The 22,983-nt window shown below is 40.0% G+C and overlaps 2 protein-coding genes across 3 annotated transcripts in view; both read right to left on the bottom strand.

Annotated features, from left to right (window-relative positions):
- The window catches only part of KIAA0319, a 71,363-nt gene extending 63,730 nt beyond the window's left edge, over positions 1-7,633 (bottom strand). The window contains exon 1 of the mRNA XM_081245384.1: positions 7,530-7,633. The gene's annotated coding sequence lies outside the window, so the exon portion shown is untranslated. The remainder of the gene's footprint in view (positions 1-7,529) is intronic.
- A 3,196-nt stretch (positions 7,634-10,829) lies between these two features.
- Positions 10,830-22,982, bottom strand: TDP2 (tyrosyl-DNA phosphodiesterase 2). 2 transcript variants are annotated; one of them, XM_081246859.1, is made up of 7 exons: positions 22,737-22,979; positions 22,565-22,650; positions 18,335-18,508; positions 17,512-17,603; positions 15,638-15,756; positions 14,144-14,314; positions 10,830-11,779 (listed from the first exon to the last, which is right to left on the bottom strand). In XM_081246859.1, the coding sequence occupies exons 1-7, from the start codon at positions 22,899-22,901 to the stop codon at positions 11,498-11,500; spliced, it is 1,089 nt and encodes a 362-aa protein (XP_081102985.1). In that variant the 5' UTR covers positions 22,902-22,979; the 3' UTR covers positions 10,830-11,497. The 2 variants fall into 2 exon arrangements, with proteins under 2 accessions (XP_081102985.1, XP_081102986.1); XM_081246860.1 differs by having other exon boundaries at positions 10,831-11,779; positions 22,839-22,982.
- Between the last annotated feature and the right edge of the window lies 1 nt (position 22,983).

Genomic DNA, 22,983 nt, shown 5'->3' with positions numbered 1-22,983 from the left:
CTAAAAGGATACTGTCTGTACATAATGGCCTGCCTGGGGAACCCTGACCCTCTGCTTGAATGTTAAACCAAAGTGCCTTTGTTCAGGGAAATATCCGGACCCTGTCCACCTGTGGATGGCTACAAGAAAGAAGAAATTCACACATCCCCTCCAGGAGCCTGGCCATTCCAGGAGATATTTGCCAAACTTATGGCCTTTTTACTTTAGTTCCTCATCTCCTCCCCATCTCTGTGCTATAAAAGTAACTGGCATCCAAACCCTGATAAAATGGCTATTTTGAGACTTTAGTCGGCCATTTCTCGGTCTGCCCGCTTTCCAAATGAAGTTGTATTCCTTGCTTCAGCACCTTGTCTCCGATTTATTGGCCTGTCTTGCCGGGAACGAGAAGAGTGAGCTTGGACTCGGTAACAAATTGACTTTTTATTAGGACTTACTCTGTAACAAACTAGGAGTAACAAAACAAAGGGATGGGAATTACTTTTTAAGAGATGCCATTATGATAACTATATATTCCTAACTAGAAGGAAAATCTACTTGAATGTTCAAAAGACAAACAAAAACCAAATGGGAATAGTTATAAAAAAGAAAGAGAAGGAGGGAAAATACAATATTAGTTTCAAACGCAGGGACAAAAATAATTTGGGTCAATTAAGGAATTAGATATTATCAAAGACTAATGCAGTGGGAAAGTAGCTGAACATCTATTGACATTATACAATATTAGGAGGAGCCTCACAAAGACCACTGCAGCCTAGAAGGACTAATGCATCCTAGAATAGGGGCTAGAAGAAACCAGAGGCATGTCATGATGAGACTGAAAGCAAAAAGAGGAAGGATTGCCAAGATGTGCCTCTTTACGGGGACTTTCTTTTAACAACCCTTATAGAACTAATTTATAACTTCCATTTCCAGGCTAAATGAAGCATATGTATGTATAACAACAACAACAAAACTTTTTAAAATTAACACATAGCTAAGCTCCTATGCAGAAGCAATGCAAAATCTGTCTAGAAGGACAGTCCTCAACACAGAGCACATAGAACTCCACCAGAAAAACAATCCCCACCGAAGATGAACCACCCTAAAAACAAAAGTAATACAAGCTAGGGAGCAAACCAGTACAAAGGAGAGGTGGCGGACGTAAAAAACTGGAGCAAGAAAAAGAAGTAGAAGTACACCTAAGAGGCACTACAAAATAAGTATGTTTGAAGTGGTGAAACACATTAAGGTGAAGAGAGGAGACAAAAATCATAATAAAGTAACAGTACAGTAAGATATTTATTTATTTGTTTGTTTATTTATTTATGGCTGTGTCGGGTCTTCCTTGCTGCACGTGGGCTTTTCTCTAGTTGCAGCGAGCAAGGGCTACTCTTTGTTGCAGTGCGGCGGCTTCTCATTGCGGTGGCTGCTCTTGGTGCAGAGCACGGGCTCTAGGCATGCAGGCTTCAGTAGTTGTGGCACGCGGGCTTCAGTAGCTGTGGCTCGCAAGCTCTAGAGCACAGGCTCAGCAGTTGTGGCTCACGGGCCTAGCCGCTCCACGGCATGTGGGATCTTCCCGGACCAGGGCTCGAACCCGTGTCCCCTGCATTGGCAGGCGGTCCTTAACCACTGCGCCACCAGGGAAGCCCTAGTAAGATTTTTTTTACGGGCATAGTTTAAAAGATCCAAATCAGAAGTTGTGTAGTTAGAAATAAAGCCACCGGATTTTAAAATTCAATGAACTTGAAAAAAAAAATTCAATGAACTGAAATGAAAGCTATATTGTGTGAGGAAGTAATCCAAAATGCAATTCAAAGAAATGAAAAATTGAAAATACAAAGGCAAGAATAAGAGTCCTGAAGTAAAAACTGGTCCAATATACATCTTCTGATGACTCCAAAAGGAAAGAATAAAAAGAACTGGGAAGAGACAAAATGTAAAGAGATAATGGCCAAGAAGTTTCTAGAACCAATGAAAGACAAAAATCTTCGTATCCAGGAAGTACAAGAAGTACTGAGCAGGTTAAAGTAATTCTATTCCTATTCTCACTGAAATGAAACTGCAGAATTCCAAAGACAAAGATTACATTTTATAAAGAACCAGAGAAAAGAGACAGATTATCTTAACAGGGGCAAGAATTAGACTGACAACATGATTTATTAGCAAAAAATAGGTGCCAGAAGATAATAGAAATAGCATCTTCAAAAGTCCTGAAGGACAAAAACTGCCAACCTAGAACTTTATACTCACTAAACTGTCATTCAAGAGTAACAATAAAATAAGGGGTTTTTTGTTTTTTTGTTTTTTTACATAAACACAGAGTATACCTACCTAAAGATCCTTACTAAAAGAGCTATGAAAGGAAAACTGCACAGATGGACAGAAGAAGCATCAGTAAGGTAGAAACTGACTAACAGTGTTGGAAATAATAATAAAAATGTTATCCAAAAAAAAAAGCTAAACAATAGTGAAGTGAAAGATGAGGGGCAGATTAAAGTATACTAAGGTCTTATGTAGTTCTGGAGAAGAATGGAAACATTAACTTCAGTTTTTTTTTTTAAAGAAAATATGCATTTAAAAAATAAAACATCCCTGCTCTATAGAAGCTCATAGGATACAGTAATGGGATAAGGGACATTATGGAGGCACAGCCACAAGCTAGACTGCCATCAAAGCAAGAGGAACTGAGGACTCGAGGGAAGACTTCAGAAACGTTACATGTAAGCTCTATCCTGAGGGATGAGTGGTTGCTTCTCAAAAAAAGAAAGGCATTCTAGGCTGTAGGGACTGACTACACAGAGAAAGCGTGGGATCCTGCAAGGGATGGCATATTTTGAGTGGTTCCATATGGCTGGAATGTAGAATATGTGCAGGAAATGATGTGATAAGAAGATGGAAACGTAAACCAAGAAGAAGTAGTAAATACTGCCCAGGTCACACTAAGAGGTCGGCACTTCATCTAGTAGGCAGTGGGGAGTCACTGCAGATTAAACAAATTTTTTTTGTTATTGTGATAAAATACATATAACATAAAATCTGCCACTTTAACCATGTTTAAGTGTATAATTCAGTGGCATTCAGTACATTCATTCTTGCGTAACCATCACCACCACTGTTTATCTCCAGAACTTTTCATCATTCCAAACTGAAACTCTGTACCCACTGAACCCTAACATTACCTGCTCTGGCAGTTCCTGGTAATCACTATTCTACTTTCTATCTTTATGAATTTGACTATTCTAGATGCTTCATATAAGTGGAGTCATACAATACTGTCCTTTTGTATTTGGCTTATGTCACTTAGCATACCATCTTCAAGATTCATCCATGTTGTAGCATGTGTTACAATGTCCTTCCTTCTCCAGACTGAATAATATTCCATTGTATGTAAGGACCACATTTTGTTTATCCATGCATCCACGGATGGACATGACATTGAAGATTTTGAAGCAGAGGTGTGACATGGTCATATATCTGCTTTAGAGAGTAACCCTCGGAGGGACTGAAGGATGGAACTTGTGAACCAAGAGAGGTTCTTGCTTCAAGAAAGTGAGAATGGTCAACTGGGTGGAAGAGGTCTAGTAAAAGGAGGTCAGAAAACGTTTCTCCAGATTTGGGGAGGAGCAGTTGCTGCACAGGAGTAGTTAGGAAAGCCTGATATAAACGAGTGAAGACTGGTTAGCTGCTAGTAGCATGCTCCTAAACACATATGTGTCTGGAAGGAAGCTTTTCCCACACAACAATAAAGTGTTGAGCATTTGGCACCTAGAATTTGAATGTCTTGAAGCTTTAAGACAAGGAGGCTGAAGATACTAAATTAATAAAATATTTCAACCTCCTGATAAGTACAAATATACTGAAAGAGATGGTAAAGCCAATAATTTTATTGAAGATAAGTCATCTTAAGAGATTCTTTTGGGGCTTCCCTGGTGGCGCAGTGGTTGAGAGTCCGCCTGCCGATGCAGGGGACACGGGTTCGTGCCCCGGTCCGGGAAGATCCCACGTGCCGCGGAGCGGCTGGGCCTGTGAGCCATGGCCGCTGAGTCTGCGCGTCCGGAGCCTGTGCTCCGCAGGGGGAGAGGCCACAACAGTGAGAGGCCCGCGTACCGCAAAAAAAAAAAGAGAGATTCTTTTGAAAACATTTTGAAGACAGGCAACTATGTTATATTGACCAGAAGACATCCTATACTTCATTTTAATGAGGAGGATAGAAAAAAATATGGTAAGATATGATGACAATCACAATGTTAGAATAACAGGATTGTTATCCCAGAGAGGAAAAAGCCATACTTCCCCACCACCACATGAAAAAACATTCTACACACTGTAACATTTAAAATTTGCTGGTGGCAGGACTTCCCTGGTGGCGCAGTGGTTAAGAATCTGCCTGCCAATGCAGGGGACACAGGTTTGAGCCCTGGTCCAAGAAGATCCCACACGCCGTGGAGCAACTAAGCCTGTGCGCCACAACTACTGAGCCTGTGCTCTAGAGCCCACGAGCCACAACTACTAAAGCCCGTGTGCCTAGAGCCTGTGCTCCGCAACAAGAGAAGCCACCGCAATGAGAAGCCCACGCACCACAACGAAGAGTAGCCCTCGCTCGCTGCAACTAGAGAAAGACCACGCACAGCAACGAAGACCCAAGGCAGCCAAAAATAAATAAATAAATTTATATTTTTTAAAAAAAGTAGTAAGATTTGTACGTGGCAACACTGGAGTTAATTTGCCCTCGATACTTAATAATTCTGGTGTTTTACATTACAGCATGCAATAAAACCAACTTTGAAAATTCATTTTGAGGTCGGAGTTATCCTGTTACTCTAGCTACACTGCTTAAACAGATGTTTATGAGAATCCCTTGCTTATTTGAACTTAAGGAAAAGAATGCACAGCAGGCTGGACATAGTAACACTTTCCAACAGGTAACATACTCTACCAAGGTTATTTGGAAGGGATTAGAGTTAAAACTCCAATACCGTGTCTTTATCTACTTGTGTGTCATTTAAGAAGACTTACTTTGAAATTCAAACACCTCTAGTTAAAAGACTCTGTCAAATGATGCAAAAATAGATGTTATTTTGGTCCAACCATATTTACTGCTTAATAGAAATAAATAAGAAAGTTTCTCACTATGGAATTCACATAAATAGTATCTAAAAATACAGATTTTAAAAAACAAATAAAACAATAACCCAGCAATTATCCCAGGCCTACTAAAGCAAAGCTCCTTCCTTAGGGTATCAAATATAATTACCTGGAATTGATGTGCCTCTAAGATTGTGATTATTATATTTATTATTGTTGTTGCAAAGATGCTGCAAGGAAAAATTTATGCATTTTATGATGATTTGACATTATAAACCAGAACAAGTTTTGGTCACATCAAAATAATTGTATTTTTAGTGAGAAATTATTTTGAAGACATAGAAAATATTTCCTGAAAAGAAAACTTATGTCAAGAATAACAGTAATGGGACTTCTCTGGTGGCACAGTGGTTAAGAATCCGCCTGCCAATTCAGAGGACACGGGTTCCATCCCTGGTCCGGGAAGATCCCACATGCTGTGGAGCAACTAAGCCCGTGTACCACAACTACCGAGCCTGCGCTCTAGAGCCCACGAGACACAACTACTGAGCCCGCGTGCCACAACTACTGAAGTGCACGCGCCTAGAGCCCGTGCTCCTCAATAAGAGAAGCCACTGCAATGAGAAGCCTGCCCACGGGAAAGAAGAGTAGCCCCTGCAGCAATGAGGACCAAATGCAGCCAATAAATAAATAAATTTATTTTAAAAAAGAATAACAATAAGAACTAACTTTTATTGAAGTTAGTTGCATACCAGAAAATGAGCAAAGAGCTCTTATACATATTGTTTTATTTAGTTCTTATAGGAATTTCATTAAGTTGGTCCTATTATTATCCCTATTTTACAGATGAAAAAACTGAGGCTAAGAGGAATTAAGGAATTTGCCAAATGTGACACAGCCATTAAGTGGCAGAGCCATGACCAAACCCAGGCCATCTGACCTGGCAATCTATTAATACATCACGGCCCCAGAAACAGTCATGCCTGGTCCTACAGATTTATTTAAAGAGAATGCTGCTTATCCGTTTGGCTAGAAAAAAAATTAAGTCAAGAAAATTGAACAGCAAATCCATTCTTGTACATTAATAAATTAATGAAGCTCTCTTTTGACTATTTTTAATACATAAAGAGTTTGGCTGAATTATTTTTGTTATTCTGAAAGGAAATTAATTCCCTGACTTGGCATTTTATATGGCAAAGGTGTGATGAATCTTTCTGTCACCTGTGGTTCTAAGAAGTCTTGATATATAATTATATTTTTCTTTTTCAAATTACAGAGGAATTCAGCTTTCTGTATGACGCCTAAGTCTACAGCTGAACTGATATTTCCAGATTTCCTCATCTGTACAAAAATTTATGTAAAATGATAAGCACAAAATAAAATTTTACATTTGGCCTAATCTCGGGAGTCTCAATGATTGTGGTCTTCTTATAATAAACAATTTGAAACATATGGACATTGAACATGCATTTCAGGACTAAAGAAATAAACACTAACAAAAATTCTTGTTCTTTTTGGGGGGGTTGTCTAAAATTTACTTTTTCTATTATTATCATCAAAAATATCATTCAATTTTTCTATTTAAGCACTGGAAAAACCACTAACATTTAACCCACAAACAAAAATGTTTAGATGAGAAATCTAACAATAAAAATGGATATGGGTGGGTATATCATATTCTTTTCTCTCTCCATATACTTAAGAGAATGAATGATTGAAAGAATGACTTTCATAATCTTAGGTTTATGCTCTTGATTAATAATATCGTGATTCATATCCATTCTGTGGAGGAAGTTCAAAGGGAAAGAGAAAAAAAGCCATTCAAAGGTTTCAAGCTTCAGATTATGGTAAGGTACAGAGACAAAATGAATTTAGCAAATAATAGCAAAGATCACATATATATTACCAAACGAAGTTTAAAGAAAACCGATTCTACAGGTCTAAGAAATGCAATTCATGAGATTGGGAAAAGATGCAAATTTCCTCGACTCCACCCTACTAAGAAACAATCAATCGGTGCAGCCATCAAGAAAAGCCCTTTCCTAGATGTTCAGAAGAACCTTAAGAAAGTCACCTCCTAACTCAGGGCCTCTTGATTTTATTTTCCTTTGGCATAACCTGCCTACTTGCTGCCCTCCCTTCCCATCAATCGCCAGACGGGCTGGGAAGTGGGATACTGCATCGAGGCGCTGCTGGCCTCACTAAAGCTAGCCCTATTCGGTGGAGCTGGCTAGGAGCATCACCTGCCGTCCCACCTGCTCCTCTTCTTCGTCTCCCGGCCCTACACACACACACACACACACACACACACACACTTTTACACACTGGCACGCGCATCTGTTGTCAGGGAAGAGGTACCGCCCCATCCAAGCCAAACCCTCGCTTTCTCTTCCCCAGGATATAGCCCCCGAGGAGAGACTCTTGCCCAAACCGGAGACAGGATGAGGCTACTGCTGCGCTCTTACCTCCAGTAGTGACAGAGATCCTGGCCACCGCTCCTCTGCGCCAGGCCAGCCAGGCCCGCCGGGGTCAGCCCCGGTCTAGTCAGGATGCAACCAGGAGGGCACCCCCGCCCGCCCCCGCATCAGCTTCTGCTAGAGCTGGGAAAGCGCGCGCCCGTGATTCAGCGCCTTTCCGCTGCGCCGTTACCACGGCGACGCGCGCGCACGCGCACACGCGCCCCCAGGAATGGGCGAGCAGCAGTCCTTCTTGCCTAACTCCCGACTCCCAGCTCGGGCTCTAAAGATGGGTACCCAGGCGACGGACTCCCACCCCGCAGGCGACCAAGCAGAAGGCTTTCGGGCAGCAGGGCGGCCTGCATGCCCCACCTCCTTTCCTTCACCAGCACTTTGACGGACACCGTGGTCCTAAACAGCCTGGGAGATGAGTGCCTCTTCCAAATGCCGCGGGCCAGGGTGGCGAGCACACTACTTGGGTCAAAAACCCTTTGCAAATGTCTCCCCCGAAGCAAATTCACTCCACACGGACAAGTCCCACTCCTCCAGCGGTAGCCTCTTTAGGCCCTCCTATGTTTTGAGCACGTGTTGCTTTCTGAATGAGGATGGAAACAGGTGTTAGGAGGGGCCCAGATCAACCCCACGCTTTATAGGTTAACCAGGTGCCCAAAGTATTTAGATTACATTTGCATCTATGGGAAGGTGATCATCTGAACAATAGAAAACTCATGTGGAAGACTCTTCCTTGTATTTATACTGTTTTCTTGTAAGAAAGATTCATGCATCTAGGTATGGTAACATAGGGCACAAAAGGAAGCCAGGGCATTCCTGAAGCATTCCTTGCATATCCCCATGACTACAGTACAGTGCTTAGACCTGATGAACAAACCCCTACTAGGCTACTCCCTGGCTATGGCTGGGCCTTGGATGAGTTACTTGCTAAACCTGTTTTGTCAGTTATAAAATAGAGGTGGTAATAGCATTCCTTTAGGATGATTAAAAGAAAATGCACTTTTAAAGAATAAAAACAGGGCTTCCCTGGTGGCGCAGTGGTTGAGAGTCTGCCTGCTGATGCAGGGGACACGGGTTCGTGCCCCGGTCTGGGAAGATCCCACATGCCGCGGAGCAACTAAGCCCGTGAGCCATGGCCGCTGAGCCTGCGCGTCCGGAGCCTGTGCTCCGCAACGGGAGAGGCCACAACAGTGAGAGGCCTGCGTACCCGGGGGGAAAAAAAAGAATAAAAACTGCTTGGGACTGAAAGAGTCAACATCAGTTTGGACTAAAAAGAAAAAGGCAACTCTGCCAATTATCGGGCTGGGAGGACAGGCACAGATTAAGCCAGAAGCAAAATTAACAGGAAATATTTTCCCCAAAAGTCGTGCAGCAGCTGTAAAACGACATAACAACCCCCTCTTTGAATGACTGCTGCTTTCCTACCACAGACGCCCCCTTTGCTTTGCTATTTTCATCCGTAACTTGTGACACCCCACTGCTGAATTCTCCTTGCCTCATGACAGCACCCGGTCCGTAGTTAGTCCCTGCTTCTCCTAACCTGCCTCTGAAAGAGTAAGCAACAGTACCAATCTGATTCCAAGATCCTCCTTCAAAGGGAACCCAAACCTTACAAGACACTTCCATCCTTTCTCTTCTCACAGTGGCACTCCACTGTACCCCCAGAGTGACCTTTCTCACCACATCAATAAATCTGATGTACTCAGACAACAAGCCCGTTCCCAGGAGTCTTTAAATAAAAATTAAGTCATTAATACATGGGCTTAAAGTCTACATATATACATACTTACATAGATATAAGCTTAGCCTAGACTTCTAAACTCAGAGCCATTACAATGAGTATCTATTTTGATACATATAATACATATAATATCTATTTTGGTACTGACTTATGAAAATGTTAGTCTGCCTCCCTAGGACACAAATGTGAGGGCACTGTCTCATTTCATTTCAGCATTTATTGAGTTCCTGCTACATGCCAGACACTATAGTAAATACTAAGGATAAAATGATGTGTTTTTAGTACAGCTTTTCTGACTTCGTCTGCTTTTTATATGTTGTTGGTTGGGACACTTGTTGTTACTAAACTGCACAATAAAAGACAAGGAACTACCTTGTTTTGAAGGTGGGAGAAATAGGCCTAGCAAGATTCAAGTACGTTCCGTATCAGTGGCAAAGATGGTGCTTAGCATACTGATATATAACATTCTGAGTTGGAATTTCACCAAGAAGGGGAGTAAGGTACACAAAGCTACTATACTGAGAAAACTTGAGATTCAAAGTAAAAAGTTCAAGATACTGCATATTAGTAGTTTCTTAATTCTCGCATTATTTGAGAACTATTGCCCATCGAAAGCAGACCAAAAGTACTTTTGTTCCTATTCACTTCACTTATAACTTGTTTCTTAGATTTTGTCACTGTAAGGAGTAAATGGGAAGGTATTTCACTTGGATGCTGAGTCATAAAAAGAAAATGATACTCCTTCCAGGTTTTTTTTTTTTTTGCGGTACACGGGCCTCTCACTGTTCTGGCCTCTCCCGTTGCGGAGCACAGGCTCCGGACGCGCAGGCCCAGCGGCCATGACTCACGGGCCCAGCCGCTCCGCGGCATGTGGGATCTTCCCGGACCGGGGCACGAACCCGTGTCCCCTGCATCAGCAGGCGGACTCTCAACCACTGCGCCACCAGGGAAGCCCACTCCTTCCACTTTTAAAACAATCTGATAATTATTTAATCTAATACATACTACTACATATTTTATTTTTTTATATTTAGCCTTTCACTCATTTAGATTTTTTTTTTGTAATTTGAAGTGTGGTAGAGTTCCAACTTAATTATACTTCCAAGTGAATAAGCAATTTATGCCAAAAAAATCCTTTTCCCACAAAAATGAACTACTGCTTCCGTAATACATGCTAAAATATTAGCATTAATACTCATTTTAAATGATTAAAATTATGATTAACATATAAAAGTTTTCCATTATGACAAAGCATATGTTATATATAAATTCAGCTTGTCTTTTTTTAGGTGTTTTAGTTGTTAATTTTGACACCCCTGATGAAACTAAGTTTCTGCCACTTCTCATTCTAATTATTACCGCCAGCTTTCATTTTTATACACTGAGGAAGTCAATATATTCTTGGCAGTATTTGGCAGAGTGAGAAGCCACGTGGAAAGCTGTTTTCTCCCACACAAAGGTGAAACAGTAGCAGTGGAGCCAGAAACAGGAAGCAGATAAAAACTTCAATCCCATCATGAGCACAAAAACATACTAAAACAAACTATAAACAAGCAGAATTCTTTATTTAAAGTACATTCTCTTATGGGAAAAAAATGTTTCCTTAAAGCACATGTAGAAGTACTCCTCATTCATGTCTTGAAAAAAATTCAGTTTTACAAGTAGCAAAACTAAAAGGCTAATTCTTTTTACACATTTATTTTTCTCTTAGAAAAAAAGTCCAATGTCTCTATAAAACTGACTTTAATCATTATCAAGCCTAACTTTGCCTCTGTTGGCGACATAACTACAAACATGAATTTTTAAAAATTAACGGATTTTAAATCATGAGTTCATTTCTAGCTTACCAATTAGGCACTGTTAGCTCACAAAAAGTCTGACGTAGGATAGCTGCAATCTATTTAAATGCAGATCTAGCCAGCAGCTGTGAGCACTATTACAAGCCAGAGCTTGTAATAGCTGATAGCCTTTGCGACCTTTCATTAAGAGGCCTCATGTTCTGAACACAGGTATGCTTTCATTTAAATAAACACTAAGATTTAGTTCTGAAATCTGAGGACACAATCCACAAAATAAAATCAAAGTCGTTTTTTCTTTTGTTACAATGATCCAGTATATTAATTCCTCCATATTAAACTACCTTTCCAGACAGGTAGCAATTATATTTGCAAAAACACAGAACAAAATTGCTCAGAACATTTAAAACTCGTATTTGAAAAGCAGTTCACAATATTACATCTAAGTTGCACAGAAGACCCCAGTGATCACTAGGAAATCTACCACAGTCCAGTTTTTCCAACCCAAGGAGGTCCAAACTTCGGGGAATAATGTGGCCACCTTCTGCTGCTGCTCTAAAAAATATTCGATCAAAACGAAGCTTACAAGTAGCAGCTATTCCAAGATTAGAGTTCATTTGTGTATCCCATGTATACTGGCAATGCTTAGGTTTGCCCAAAAACTCCCAGACATCCAAAATGTTGCTGGGTAAACCACCACATTTGGTAACCTAAAAAGAAAAAGAAAGAAAACTCTTTTCAGTCTTTTTTCCCTTATATTAACAAGGTCTTTACCATTACCACATCTAAGTGCAACTTTTCAAATCAGAATGCCACAGATTATTTATTAATGCACAAATGCACAACTAGATACAACTAGATATGTTATAAAATTATTTTACTGCATGATAATAAGTAGGTAATATAAAAATATCAAGAGAGACAGAGAGGTCTGAAATTTGCCCCTTCTCTTCTGCCACAAGTGGCTTCCTAACTTTGGGAGTCAGATATAACTCAGAAGACTGAAAATCCATAGTCTCAGTTATTGCTATTAGTAGTTTATAAAAATGAACATTAAGTGTAAAGAAGGCAAAACTGTTACTCTAATCTATAAATTGAGAAGTATACCATTTATATGATCTAACAATGTCAAATGCCTTCAGTTTTATTTGAAATTTACTAACAACATTAACTTTTCCTCCCATTCACACTCTAGGATTTAAAATTTTTTATCGTGGTAAAGTATACATAAAATTTACGAATTTAACATTACAGTTCAGTGGCATTAAGTACATTCACATGATTGTGCAACCATCACCACCATCCAGCTCCAGAACCTTTTCAATATCCCAAACTGAAACTCTACCCATTAAACACGAACTCCCCAATCCACCCTCCCCTCAGCCCCTGGCAACCACCATTCTCCTTCCTGTCTGTATGAATTTGACTACTTTAGGAAACTCATATAAGAAGAATCATGAACATTTGTCCTTTTATTACTGGCTTATTTCACTTAGCATAATGTCTTCAGGGTTCATTCACATTATAGCATGTGTCAATACTACCTTCCTTTTTAAGGCTGAATAATATTGTTTCATGTATCAATATATGCATTTTGTTTATTCATCTGTCAATGGACACTTACATTTAGGTTGCTTCCATATTTTAGCTACTGTGAATAATGCTACCAACACAAGTGTACAACTCTTTGAGGCTCTGCTTTTGCTTGCTTGTATCCACCCAGAAGTGGACTTGCTGGATCATATGGAAAGTCTGTTTAATTTTTGGAGGAATCCTTACACCATGTTCCACAGCAGCTGCACCATTTCACATTCCCAGAAGCAGTGCACAAGGGTTCCAATTTCTCCATATCCTTGCCAACACTTGTTATTTTCTGTTGTTTTGTTTTTTTATAATAGTCATACTAATGGATGTGAAGTGGTATCTCATCATGGTTTTGATGTGCATTTCTCTCATGACCAATGATGTTAAACATCTTTTCATGAACTTACTGGCCATATGTATATCTTCTTTCGAGAAATGTCTAAATCTTTTGCCCATTTTTTTCTTTTTTAAATTGTATTTATTTATTTTTGGCCGTGTTGGGTCTTAGTTGTGGCACATGGGATCTTTCATTGCGGCGTGCTGGCTTCTCTCTAGTTGTGGTGCGTGGGCTCCAGAGCATGTGGGCTCCAAAGCTGTGGCACGTGGGCATTCTAGCTGTGGTGTACAGGCTCTCTAGCTGTGGTGTGTGGGCTCCACAGCACGTGGGCTCAGTAGTTGCGGCGTGTGGGCTTAGCTGCCCTGCTGCATGTGGGATCTTAGTTCCCCGACCAGGGATGGAACCTGTATCCCCTGCATTGGAAGGCAGATTCTTAACCACCGGACCACCAGGGAAGTCCCCTGCCCAGTTTTTAATGAGGTTTTTTTTTTTCCTGTGTGTTTTTTTTTTAAGTGTAGGAGGTCTTTGTATATTCTGAATATTCAGATATATGATTTGCAAATATTTTCTACCATTCCATGGGTTGCCTTTTCACTCCACTGATAATACCCTTTGATGCACAAAAGTTTTTAATTTTGATGAAGTCTACCTTATCTATTTTTTCTTTTGTTGTCTGTGCTTTTGGTGTCATATCCAAGAAATCACTACCAAATCCAATGTCATGAAGGTAAAAAAGGTTGAAAAAAGAAAATCCAGAAGGAAGAGTTAGGGACAACTATGTTGGTCAAATCTTTCTGTTCTTCTTACCTTACAACTAAGAAACTGCAAATAAACAATCTTTTCTAAATTCTTCTAATCATTATTTTCTCTATACCCCTCTTGTTAACCAATATATATTGTTTTGTGTTGTCTGTTTCATATACCATATATATGTTTTCACCCAATAATGTAACAGCCCCTTCTGCCTCTGCTTCCCCTGTGCTAGGCAAGTAGCACAGGCTAAATAATCATTTGCTGAATTGCATCTGCAAGGTCACTTATACATTATGAACAGATCAAAGTCCTAGTTTTAATAGCTTTAGTCAAAAGAAACCTAAATTAGTTTCCACAGCAATAATCTGCCCATAAACACTGAAATGACTTCATCACTCACTTCGTGATCCCTTAAATTCGTATCTCCTGCAAATATAACTGTAGTGGACTCTGGAACCTCTTGCATTTTCTTTAAAACCATTTTCAACTGATTCATTCGTTCCTTAGCATGCCCTCTGGTGCTCTCCAAATGAGAAGTCATAAGGCAAAGTTCATTTCCTGACACACTCACCTGCAACAAGATAAATAGAGTTGTTAAAATGATCCACTAACAATTAACACTAAACTTTGTTAACAGAATCAGTAATTATTCAGCTGATTGGTATATATCAGTATTTACTAAAGTGAAACTATATAATCAGCACTGTGCTTATCCTTAAAGGTCAAAGTATACTGAGCAAGTACCCACTAATACTTCAAAACCTCCCTCGAATGTCAACTCCCCTGTGAGCCCTTCCCCAGCATCCCAGGCATCAGTGGCTCCCTCCCCTATCCTCCTACAGCACGCTGTGTAGACTGTTTATAACGTCCCCTAGATCGAACTGCAGCACAATTCTCTCTCTCCTACAAAGCCCTGACTCATCTGAAAGCAAAGATGGCTCTTTTATTTATTACTATGTTACCGAGAGCCTGGCACATAGGTAACTCAAAATAATGTCAGTTAAATGAATGAATGAGAATCATTTACCATTTGCAATTAAGATACCAACAATGTAAGATCTGTCATTATTTAAACTAATTGCCTGCAGAGTCCAGTTCAAATTCTTCACATTGGGCATTCATGATCTCCTATAATCTGGATCCAACCTACTTTACCAACCTGTCGTCAGACTACCCCCTTTGTGCCCTCTACATCCAACTGAATAGAAGGCTCGTTTATAGCTACACATGCCGTCTTTCATATATACATACCCTGCTATGTACAATTTGTAAAAGTTTGCTCATGGTGGTTCTGCCACCTGCACTGTTCTTAATGTCTCCATTTTACTTATTTTTCAGGGCCCAATTCAAACACAACTTCCATCATGAAACTTTCACTAAACAATGCAGCTGAAAATCATCTTTCCTTTCTCTAAACTTCCATGGTATATCATTATACCTCTCCCAGGGCATTTATGCCTTTCGTTTATTTTAGGTACTATACATACAATCTCTCCCCTGCTAATCTATGAGCTCTATGAGACCAAGATCTATTTGACTCATTTTTGTAAGACTCACAGAGTACAACACAGTACCAAGTACAGTGCATTAAAAAAAAAAAAAAAAAAAAAACAACTACTTTAGGAAGCAACTGTGGAATGTCAGCAAACTCTTATATATTAAGAAAACATCCAATGAATCAAGGATTTTATTTTTACAATTTGTCTATATTTGAAATGTATGTAAAAATTTAATTTATAAAGTTCTTTAAGACTATTTAAAAGAACCTACAAGTGAGGAGTAAATATTTTTCTAAAGACAATGGTTTTTTTAAAAAGAACACCATCATGGAACTATGAAAAAAACAGTTCATTCTTGTTTTTAAAAAAACAGTCAATTTAAAAAAATTACTTACATGCACACACAAAAGGTTTCTCATCATTTTTGTATTTGGAAAAGGAATAATCTCTTGGCTTTTAAATTTCAATCTCGATTTCTTCAACATTATAGCTGTGAAATAGCCTTCTTCATGACCTTCAAATGATTGCGGAAAAGAATTTAGGCTGAGAGATCAGGGGTATCTGCAGTTTATCCCAAGCTCCCCTATTGAAAATTTTATAACAAGCAGGTATAGATATATAAATGGATATAAATCTTAAAAGTAAACTATTATTTCAAAATAGTTGAAGATGGTCAACCAAGTCCCTCTGTAACTATAAGTATGGAAGAAATATAAAAGTGTAACTGGAAGTACGGAAGAAATACAAAAATAAAAATGAATTTACATAAGTGCCCAAAACAGTTAACAGTGCTAATACCAAACATAAAAATTTGAAAAACTTCTGAAAGGCAGAGTAGATGAAACTTAAACTGAGGCAACTTGACATGCAGTTACTTTTCACTCGGGAAGCACCAGAAAAATCACAGTAAGTGAATAAAAAATTTAGAAAGGTATAAACTTGCAAGAAGAAACAGAAATGGAGGGGCAATGAATGAAAGCTTCCAAGTTTTTCAGAGAACAAAGTAGGTAGAGAAGTGGTAACTGGTTTATCCGAACAGAGGGGAACCTGGAAAAGAGGAACAGGAAGAGAAGGGAGGAAGAACGGGAAAGGGAGGGGCAGGGAGGAGGGCAGCAGACTAGAAAGATGGCAGGTGGGGAGTCCATCAGGTGGAAAGGATGAGGAGAGGGAGAGGGAGGGAGGAAAGAAGAGAGAGACAGAAAAAAGAATTTTCCAGAACTGAAGGTCACAAACCTCCAGACTGAAAGGTCCTACCAAGTGTTTGGCATAATAAATGAAAAAAAGACCCCCAAAACACTGGAGTTAAAAAGAAGGGCCTCAAAGCTTCCAGAGCGGGAAGAAAGATCAAGAATTAGAATGGCATCAGACTTCTAATCGTCAATACTGGAAACTAGAAAACTGAAATCATGCCTTCAAAATTCTGTGGGAAAATGACTTTCTACCTAGAAATCTTTGTCCAGCCAAACTATCAAGGAACTATGAGAATAAAACATTGGCATTTCCAAATAGGCTGGGATTCAAAAACTTCACTCCCCATGTGCTACTTCTTAGAAAGTGACCAGAGAATGTGCTTCAATAAAACGAGGAAGTAAACCAAGGAAGAAAGCATGGGATTCAGAAAACAAGATAACCAAAACAGAAGACAGGCAAAAGGAATCCCCAAGAGAATGCAGAAAAGTTGTCCCGCAAAGAGAGAGAGAGAGAAAAGGCAGATAGAGAGAACCCTCTCTTCAGCAATTTTGGATTAAAAAGTAAATCAAAATTAAAATCATACACTAGGTAAAAGTGAAAGTCAAAGAAAACATGAGATTTAGCCAAAAGTCATGAAATGAAGCCAAAGTGGTGTATTAAATGCACTTAGTAAAAACAAAATAGATGAAAAATCAAAAACTAAAATATTCAGGGCAAAAAGGTAGAAAAAGAACAAAATAAATAAAAAGAAATTAATAAAGACTTCTTGAAAAAGCATAACCACAATGCAATCACCACACTTAAACATTTTCTAACAATTTGATTTCACCAAAAAGCTACTCAGTGCCTCAAATTTCGGCAATTTATATTTTCCTGAAAAATCATCCATTTCAACCATTTTTCCACATATGCAACGTATTCTCCTATGATTTTTTTAGTATCCTGTGTCTGACTTCTTTTTCTCAAACTTACTTTATTTGTGCTTTTTCCTGTCTATGTTCCAATTGTCTAACTTTGGTTTATCTCTCACCTTGTTTTTCAAAGAAAAAGACAAGTTAAATAACAGGAAAACTGTTACCTGTAATAATCTCATAACTACTTGCTTTCTTCTTTAGGTAGGTAGAATATGGGGGAATAACTTCCTGTAGAAATACCACATCTGGGCTGTACCTAATTAAACACATCAATTTATGAAAAATATGAGGTATACCATTTCATTTGCAGCTACCTGGATTAGGAAAATGCCACAGCATAGAAGAAACACAAAATTATAGTCCTCTAGGACATCTAATATTCAATATTTATGCTGACCTTTGATAACGATAAAATGAGAAAGACCTGTGCTATTTAACAAATAATACCGTAAAGATAAAATTTTTTTAAAAAACATATACATGACAACCCTTCAAAGTTAGAAGAACAGGAATCATTGACACTAGAAACCAATAATATTAAGAGCCTACAATGGTCCTCACTCTTAACAGATGCTTTAAGTGTTATTTTCTTCAATCCTCTTGAAACAGTTATTATCCATGATGAAGAAAACTGAGCTCTGGAGAACTGAAGTGGCTTACAAATGGTTCCACAAGGTCACAGAGCTAGTGTGTGGAAGATACGGATCCTTTTGGTAATTTTCTTTTCATAGCAATAATTATATACAAAGTTTAGTAAGTAAAATAGTACTAGAAGGCTATGAACAAATATTAGTGTTCCCTCTGTACCCCAAGCCACAGTCCTGCTCCCAGAGGCAGTCACTCCCAGTTCCTTCAGATGTTTCCTCTGAGAGCTGGACTCTGAAGTCAGGACCGATTCCAAAGCCCATAACGTTGAACTGTTACCCTCCTTGTAGGCAGGTAAGACACATTATCACGTTACCATGACACAGATGTAATAATACTTACAAAGTTAAATAGGAACACACCCCTCGAGCCCTCTCTGGCAGATTGTTCAGGTCCAATCCATCAATATTCCAGGTAATGAAAGAGAACATGCTGCCATCTTCTTGCTGAACATTTTCAGATGTGCTGGATTTAGAACTAATGGAATCACTTGTTTCTTCCTTGGTTAGGTCAACACTGGCAAGATAAGAATGAAACACAACTTTGCAAATAATCTATAAACTGATTAATTTAAAAATTATTTTGTGACTCTCTGTAGCCCTCATTCTACAGGTAAATAAATTTTAAGAGTCCTAAAAGTATCTGCCTATAGAAGAGCAAGAGTCTGAGGAGTGAGGAAAAATAGATTCTTACTGTGTTATCCAAATGTCTGCTCACTTAGAACCAACTCAATATCCCTCAATGACATAGGTCACTAAAATGATTTGATAAATTATGACCCCAAATCAGACTGAGTAATGTAAGATTTCCACATTTATCTGGATTCATTTTAAATCACATTTGAAATAAGATCTCATTGTGCCAGATAAATAATGGCTGCAATTCTTTGTTATTCCCCTCACTGAGAGGTGAAGTCCAACTAATACCCTTCCCCTTGAATCTGGACCTTAGTGACTTGCTTGACCAATAGAATATAGTGAGAAGGATTATTCTGGGATTTCTGAGGCTTGGCCATAAGAAGCCTTGTAGCTTTCACTCAAGCCTTTTGGAACACTCTGCCCATCAAGAACCCTGAGCTGCTACACGAGAAATCTGACTACTCTGAGACTATCATGTTGGAGAGACCACGTGTATGGGCTCCAGCCCACAGGTCTGCCTGACCCCACCTTTCCCACCAAGGCCCAGACATTTGAGTGGAGGGACAAACATTATTAAAAGGCGACTGCTAAGCATTTATAAAATATACATCAATTTGAGAACTAGAGTTTTGTATTTATAATTTTAATAAATGTAACGCCAATATTTTAACTTCTTTAAAAAATTTTTATTTTTTAATTAAAAAATTTTTTTTTGGCCATGCCACGCAGCTTTTGGGATCTTAGTTCCCCAACCAGGAATTGAACCTGGGCCACAGCAGTGAAAGCGCCAAGTCCTAACCACTGGACTGCCAGGGAACGCCTGAAAAATTTTTTTTATTGAGGTATAATTAACAGATAATGTTATACTAGTTTCAGGCACGCAATATAATGATTAAATATTTGTATACACTGCAAAATGATCACCATGATAAGTCTAGTTAACTTTTAAACTTTTTTTGAAATAATTTCAGACTCTCAGAAAACAGTAAAAAGAATTCTACTCACCACTCATCCAGATAAATGTTAACATTTTACTTATTTAACATTTACTTGCTTTACTCTTTTTATTCTGAAACATTTGCATAAATACTTTTGAATGCATTTCCTAAAAATAAGGACATACATACATACCCTAGTACAATTATCAAAAATCAGAAAATTATCATTGATACAATGTTATTATATAATTTAAAGATCTATTCAAACTTTGCCAATTGTGCCAGTAATGTCCTAATCCAGGATCACATGTTGCATTGCGATGGCATGTTTCTTTCAAGCTCCTTTGATCCAGAATAGTTCTTCGGTCTTTGTCTCTCCTGACCTTGATGTTTTTGAAGAATACAGGCCATTTATTTTGTAGAATGTCCTTCAGGTTGGGTTTGTCGGATGTTTTCTGAGGATGTGTATTTTTTGGCAGGAATGACACAGAAGTGATAGGGTGTCCTCCTCAGTGCATCAGGTCAGGAGGCCTGATCCAGAAGTATTGGATTTGTCTCCAGTACTGGTCACGTTAACTTTGATCCCTTGGTTTCTCCACTGCACAGTTATGATTTCCCCCCATGTAATAAGTATTCTGCGGGGAGGTACTTTGAGACTATGTAAATGCCTTGTTTCTCATCAACTTTTACCTATTAGTTTTTTTTTTTAATTTATATATATTTTTTGGCTGCGTTGGGTCTTCATTGCTGCACGCGGGCTTTCTCTAGTTGCGGCGAGCAGGGGCTACTCTTTGTCGTGGTACACGGGCTTCTCATTGCAATGGCTTCTCTTGTTGTGTAACACGTGCTCTAGGCGTGCGGGCTTCAGTAGTTGCAGCACATGGGCTCAGTAGTTGCAGCAAACAGGCTCAGTAGTTGTGGCGCAGGGGATTAGTTGCTCAGTGGGATGTGGGATCTTCCCGGACCAGGGACCAAACCCGTGTCCCCTGCATTGGCACACGGATTCTTAACCACTGCGCCACCAGGCAAGTCCCTTAGTTTTAGTGTCCATTGATGATTCCTGTCTGAGATAATTACTATCAAGATAGTTCCCAAATGGTAATTTTTTTTCTAACTCTCACATGCCTGCAACATTTAGTAGTTGGAATTCTACTGTGAGGGAAAGTGTTCCCTTCACTCCTGGACAAATGTATATATATCAGTGTGGATTCTTATTCTATTCTATAGATAAAGCCTCACTCTCACTGGCATTTGATCTGAGTTCCAAGAGACAACAGACCACAGCCTCATCCATCACTTTGCTGGTTTTCTGCCAATTCATGATTCTGGGCTAGGGGACTCCTAATGGTCCTCTACCCAACCATTACTCAGCTCCACCCACATTTTTTTTGAGGGACGATTTCAGGGACTCCACCTCCTTTGTTCCAATTTCTTTACTGACTACAATTTAGGATACAACTAACAGACACTAACACAGGCTAGTCTGAGTAAAACAAAAGGATTCACAAGGAAACAATCATGTCCCAGAGCCAAGTACAGGAACACAGCTATGCCTATGGAAGTTCGATCAAGGCTCTCTCTCAATCCTACTCAGCGGCCCTTGGTTTCACTCTCTCTCTGCAGACTAGCATTCTCAGCTTCCCCATGCACAAAAGAGTATGGGTATGGGTCCCCCACAGGTACTGAGTTAACATGTACAGTCCCAGCTTGACAGGAAGATTCACTAAACACTCTTGGTCCTAATCCCAGGAGAGAGGATCTGACTGGCCAGCACGGGCTAGGTGAACACCTACTACTCTAACTGGCTCTAGCTAATACAACATGGGAGCCAGAGATATGTCACTGTGGATGGGTAGACAATTCCCCAACAATAGGCCAGGCAGATGGAGAAAGGAGCCTAATGAAATGATCTTATCACATCTAAAAGACACAGTGCAGCTGAAAAGATCACAGGGAGAAAAGAGTATCTACTACAAACAGTTAACTGTAGAGGCTGCCCATACAGCTGGGAGAACTTTATATATTCAATTCATACTTATTGAGAGCTTATTACATGCCAAATATTGTATGAGACTTTGGGAAATCAACAATGTATGAAACAGATACTGTCTTCACCAAATATGTAGTCTAGTGGGAAATATAAAATACTAAATAGCGATTATAATATGAATTAAGTTGTCATGCATGATGTTATACAGAATTACTTAAGAGGAGAACCTTACCCAGACTTGGGAAATCAGGGAAAGCTTCCTGAAGACAAGTCATGTCTAAGCTGGACTTTTAAGATAAATGTTACTTAGCAAGGAAGGAGGAAGAAAAGGGTTCTAGGCAGAGATGATAAATATCTTTACAAAGGTTGAAAGGCAAGAAAAAATGGCCCGCTGGAGAAAGGGAAAGTTTGGTATGCCTGGAAGTTTTGTAGGGTAGGAAAGAGAGTGTGAAAGGAAACGAACCCAGAAATATGGTCAAACCGTGGAGGGACCTGTAAGGCACCTGGACTTTAAGAGCAGAAGTGCATGAATTGGGGAGGGAGCACTGGAATAATAGGGGCGGATGTGCAGTTTATAAAAACTATTATCCTGGCCGGGCGGCAGAGAGTAAATAAACAACAATATAAGAAGCAAGAAGACTTCCAAGTTACCATTCCTCAGTAGAGGATTTTGCCTCATTCATTTGTTTTGAAACTCTTGCTTACATATTTCCTAAAATTGGAGTCAAAAAATTACATTTCAGGTATTCCCCCACTCCCCACCCCCCGACTCCAAAGTACCTTCCAAGTGACAGCCTGGACTTCGGGGGAGAAGCGTCAGCCCCGCTGCTGCGACGCGTCTGCATCCCACGCACCAACAAAAACCCTCCACCTCCGGCTATTCAGAGGCGAGACGTGCCTCTACTCAAACCCGCCCGTCCAACTCGACTGCAGGTCTCAGGACGCCCAACGCAACCCGGTATAAACTGCCTCCGCCCTGAGTCGTCCCCGCCCCGTCATCACTCACCAGGACTCGGGCTCAAAGGCGGTATCAAGATGGCTTTTTAAAGCGCTCTCCTCCACTGCCGGCTCGAAGTAGGAGTCCAGCGCTCTCTGCAAAACAAAGACACAGGGATGGGACGTGTGCGCTGCACGGACCAAAATAAAGAGCGGGAAAGAGAGAAGCAGCGAAAGCGTACTTCCATCTCCCAGTCGTTCTCGGCCAGGTAGCACTGAGCCACGGCGGTGTCGCAACTCGCGACCGAGGCAAACTCCACACACAGAAGTCTCCGCTTCTTTACCTCGGGCTCTCCCTCCTCCCGCTCAGCCTGCGGTGCACCATCCGGACCGCTCTTCTGCTCCATGGGATCTCCGCCAACTCACCTCCCTCTAACCCGGGCCGAGCGGGGAGACGCCTAGCGCCCCGGCGCTCACGAATCAACCGCC

This window comes from Mesoplodon bidens (genome assembly GCF_964165515.1).
Source record: "Mesoplodon bidens genome assembly, chromosome: 10".
Taxonomy (NCBI): Eukaryota; Metazoa; Chordata; class Mammalia; order Artiodactyla; family Ziphiidae; genus Mesoplodon; species Mesoplodon bidens.
Note: the sequence above shows the minus strand (reverse complement) of the source record. Positions and strands in the feature narration are given on the sequence as shown.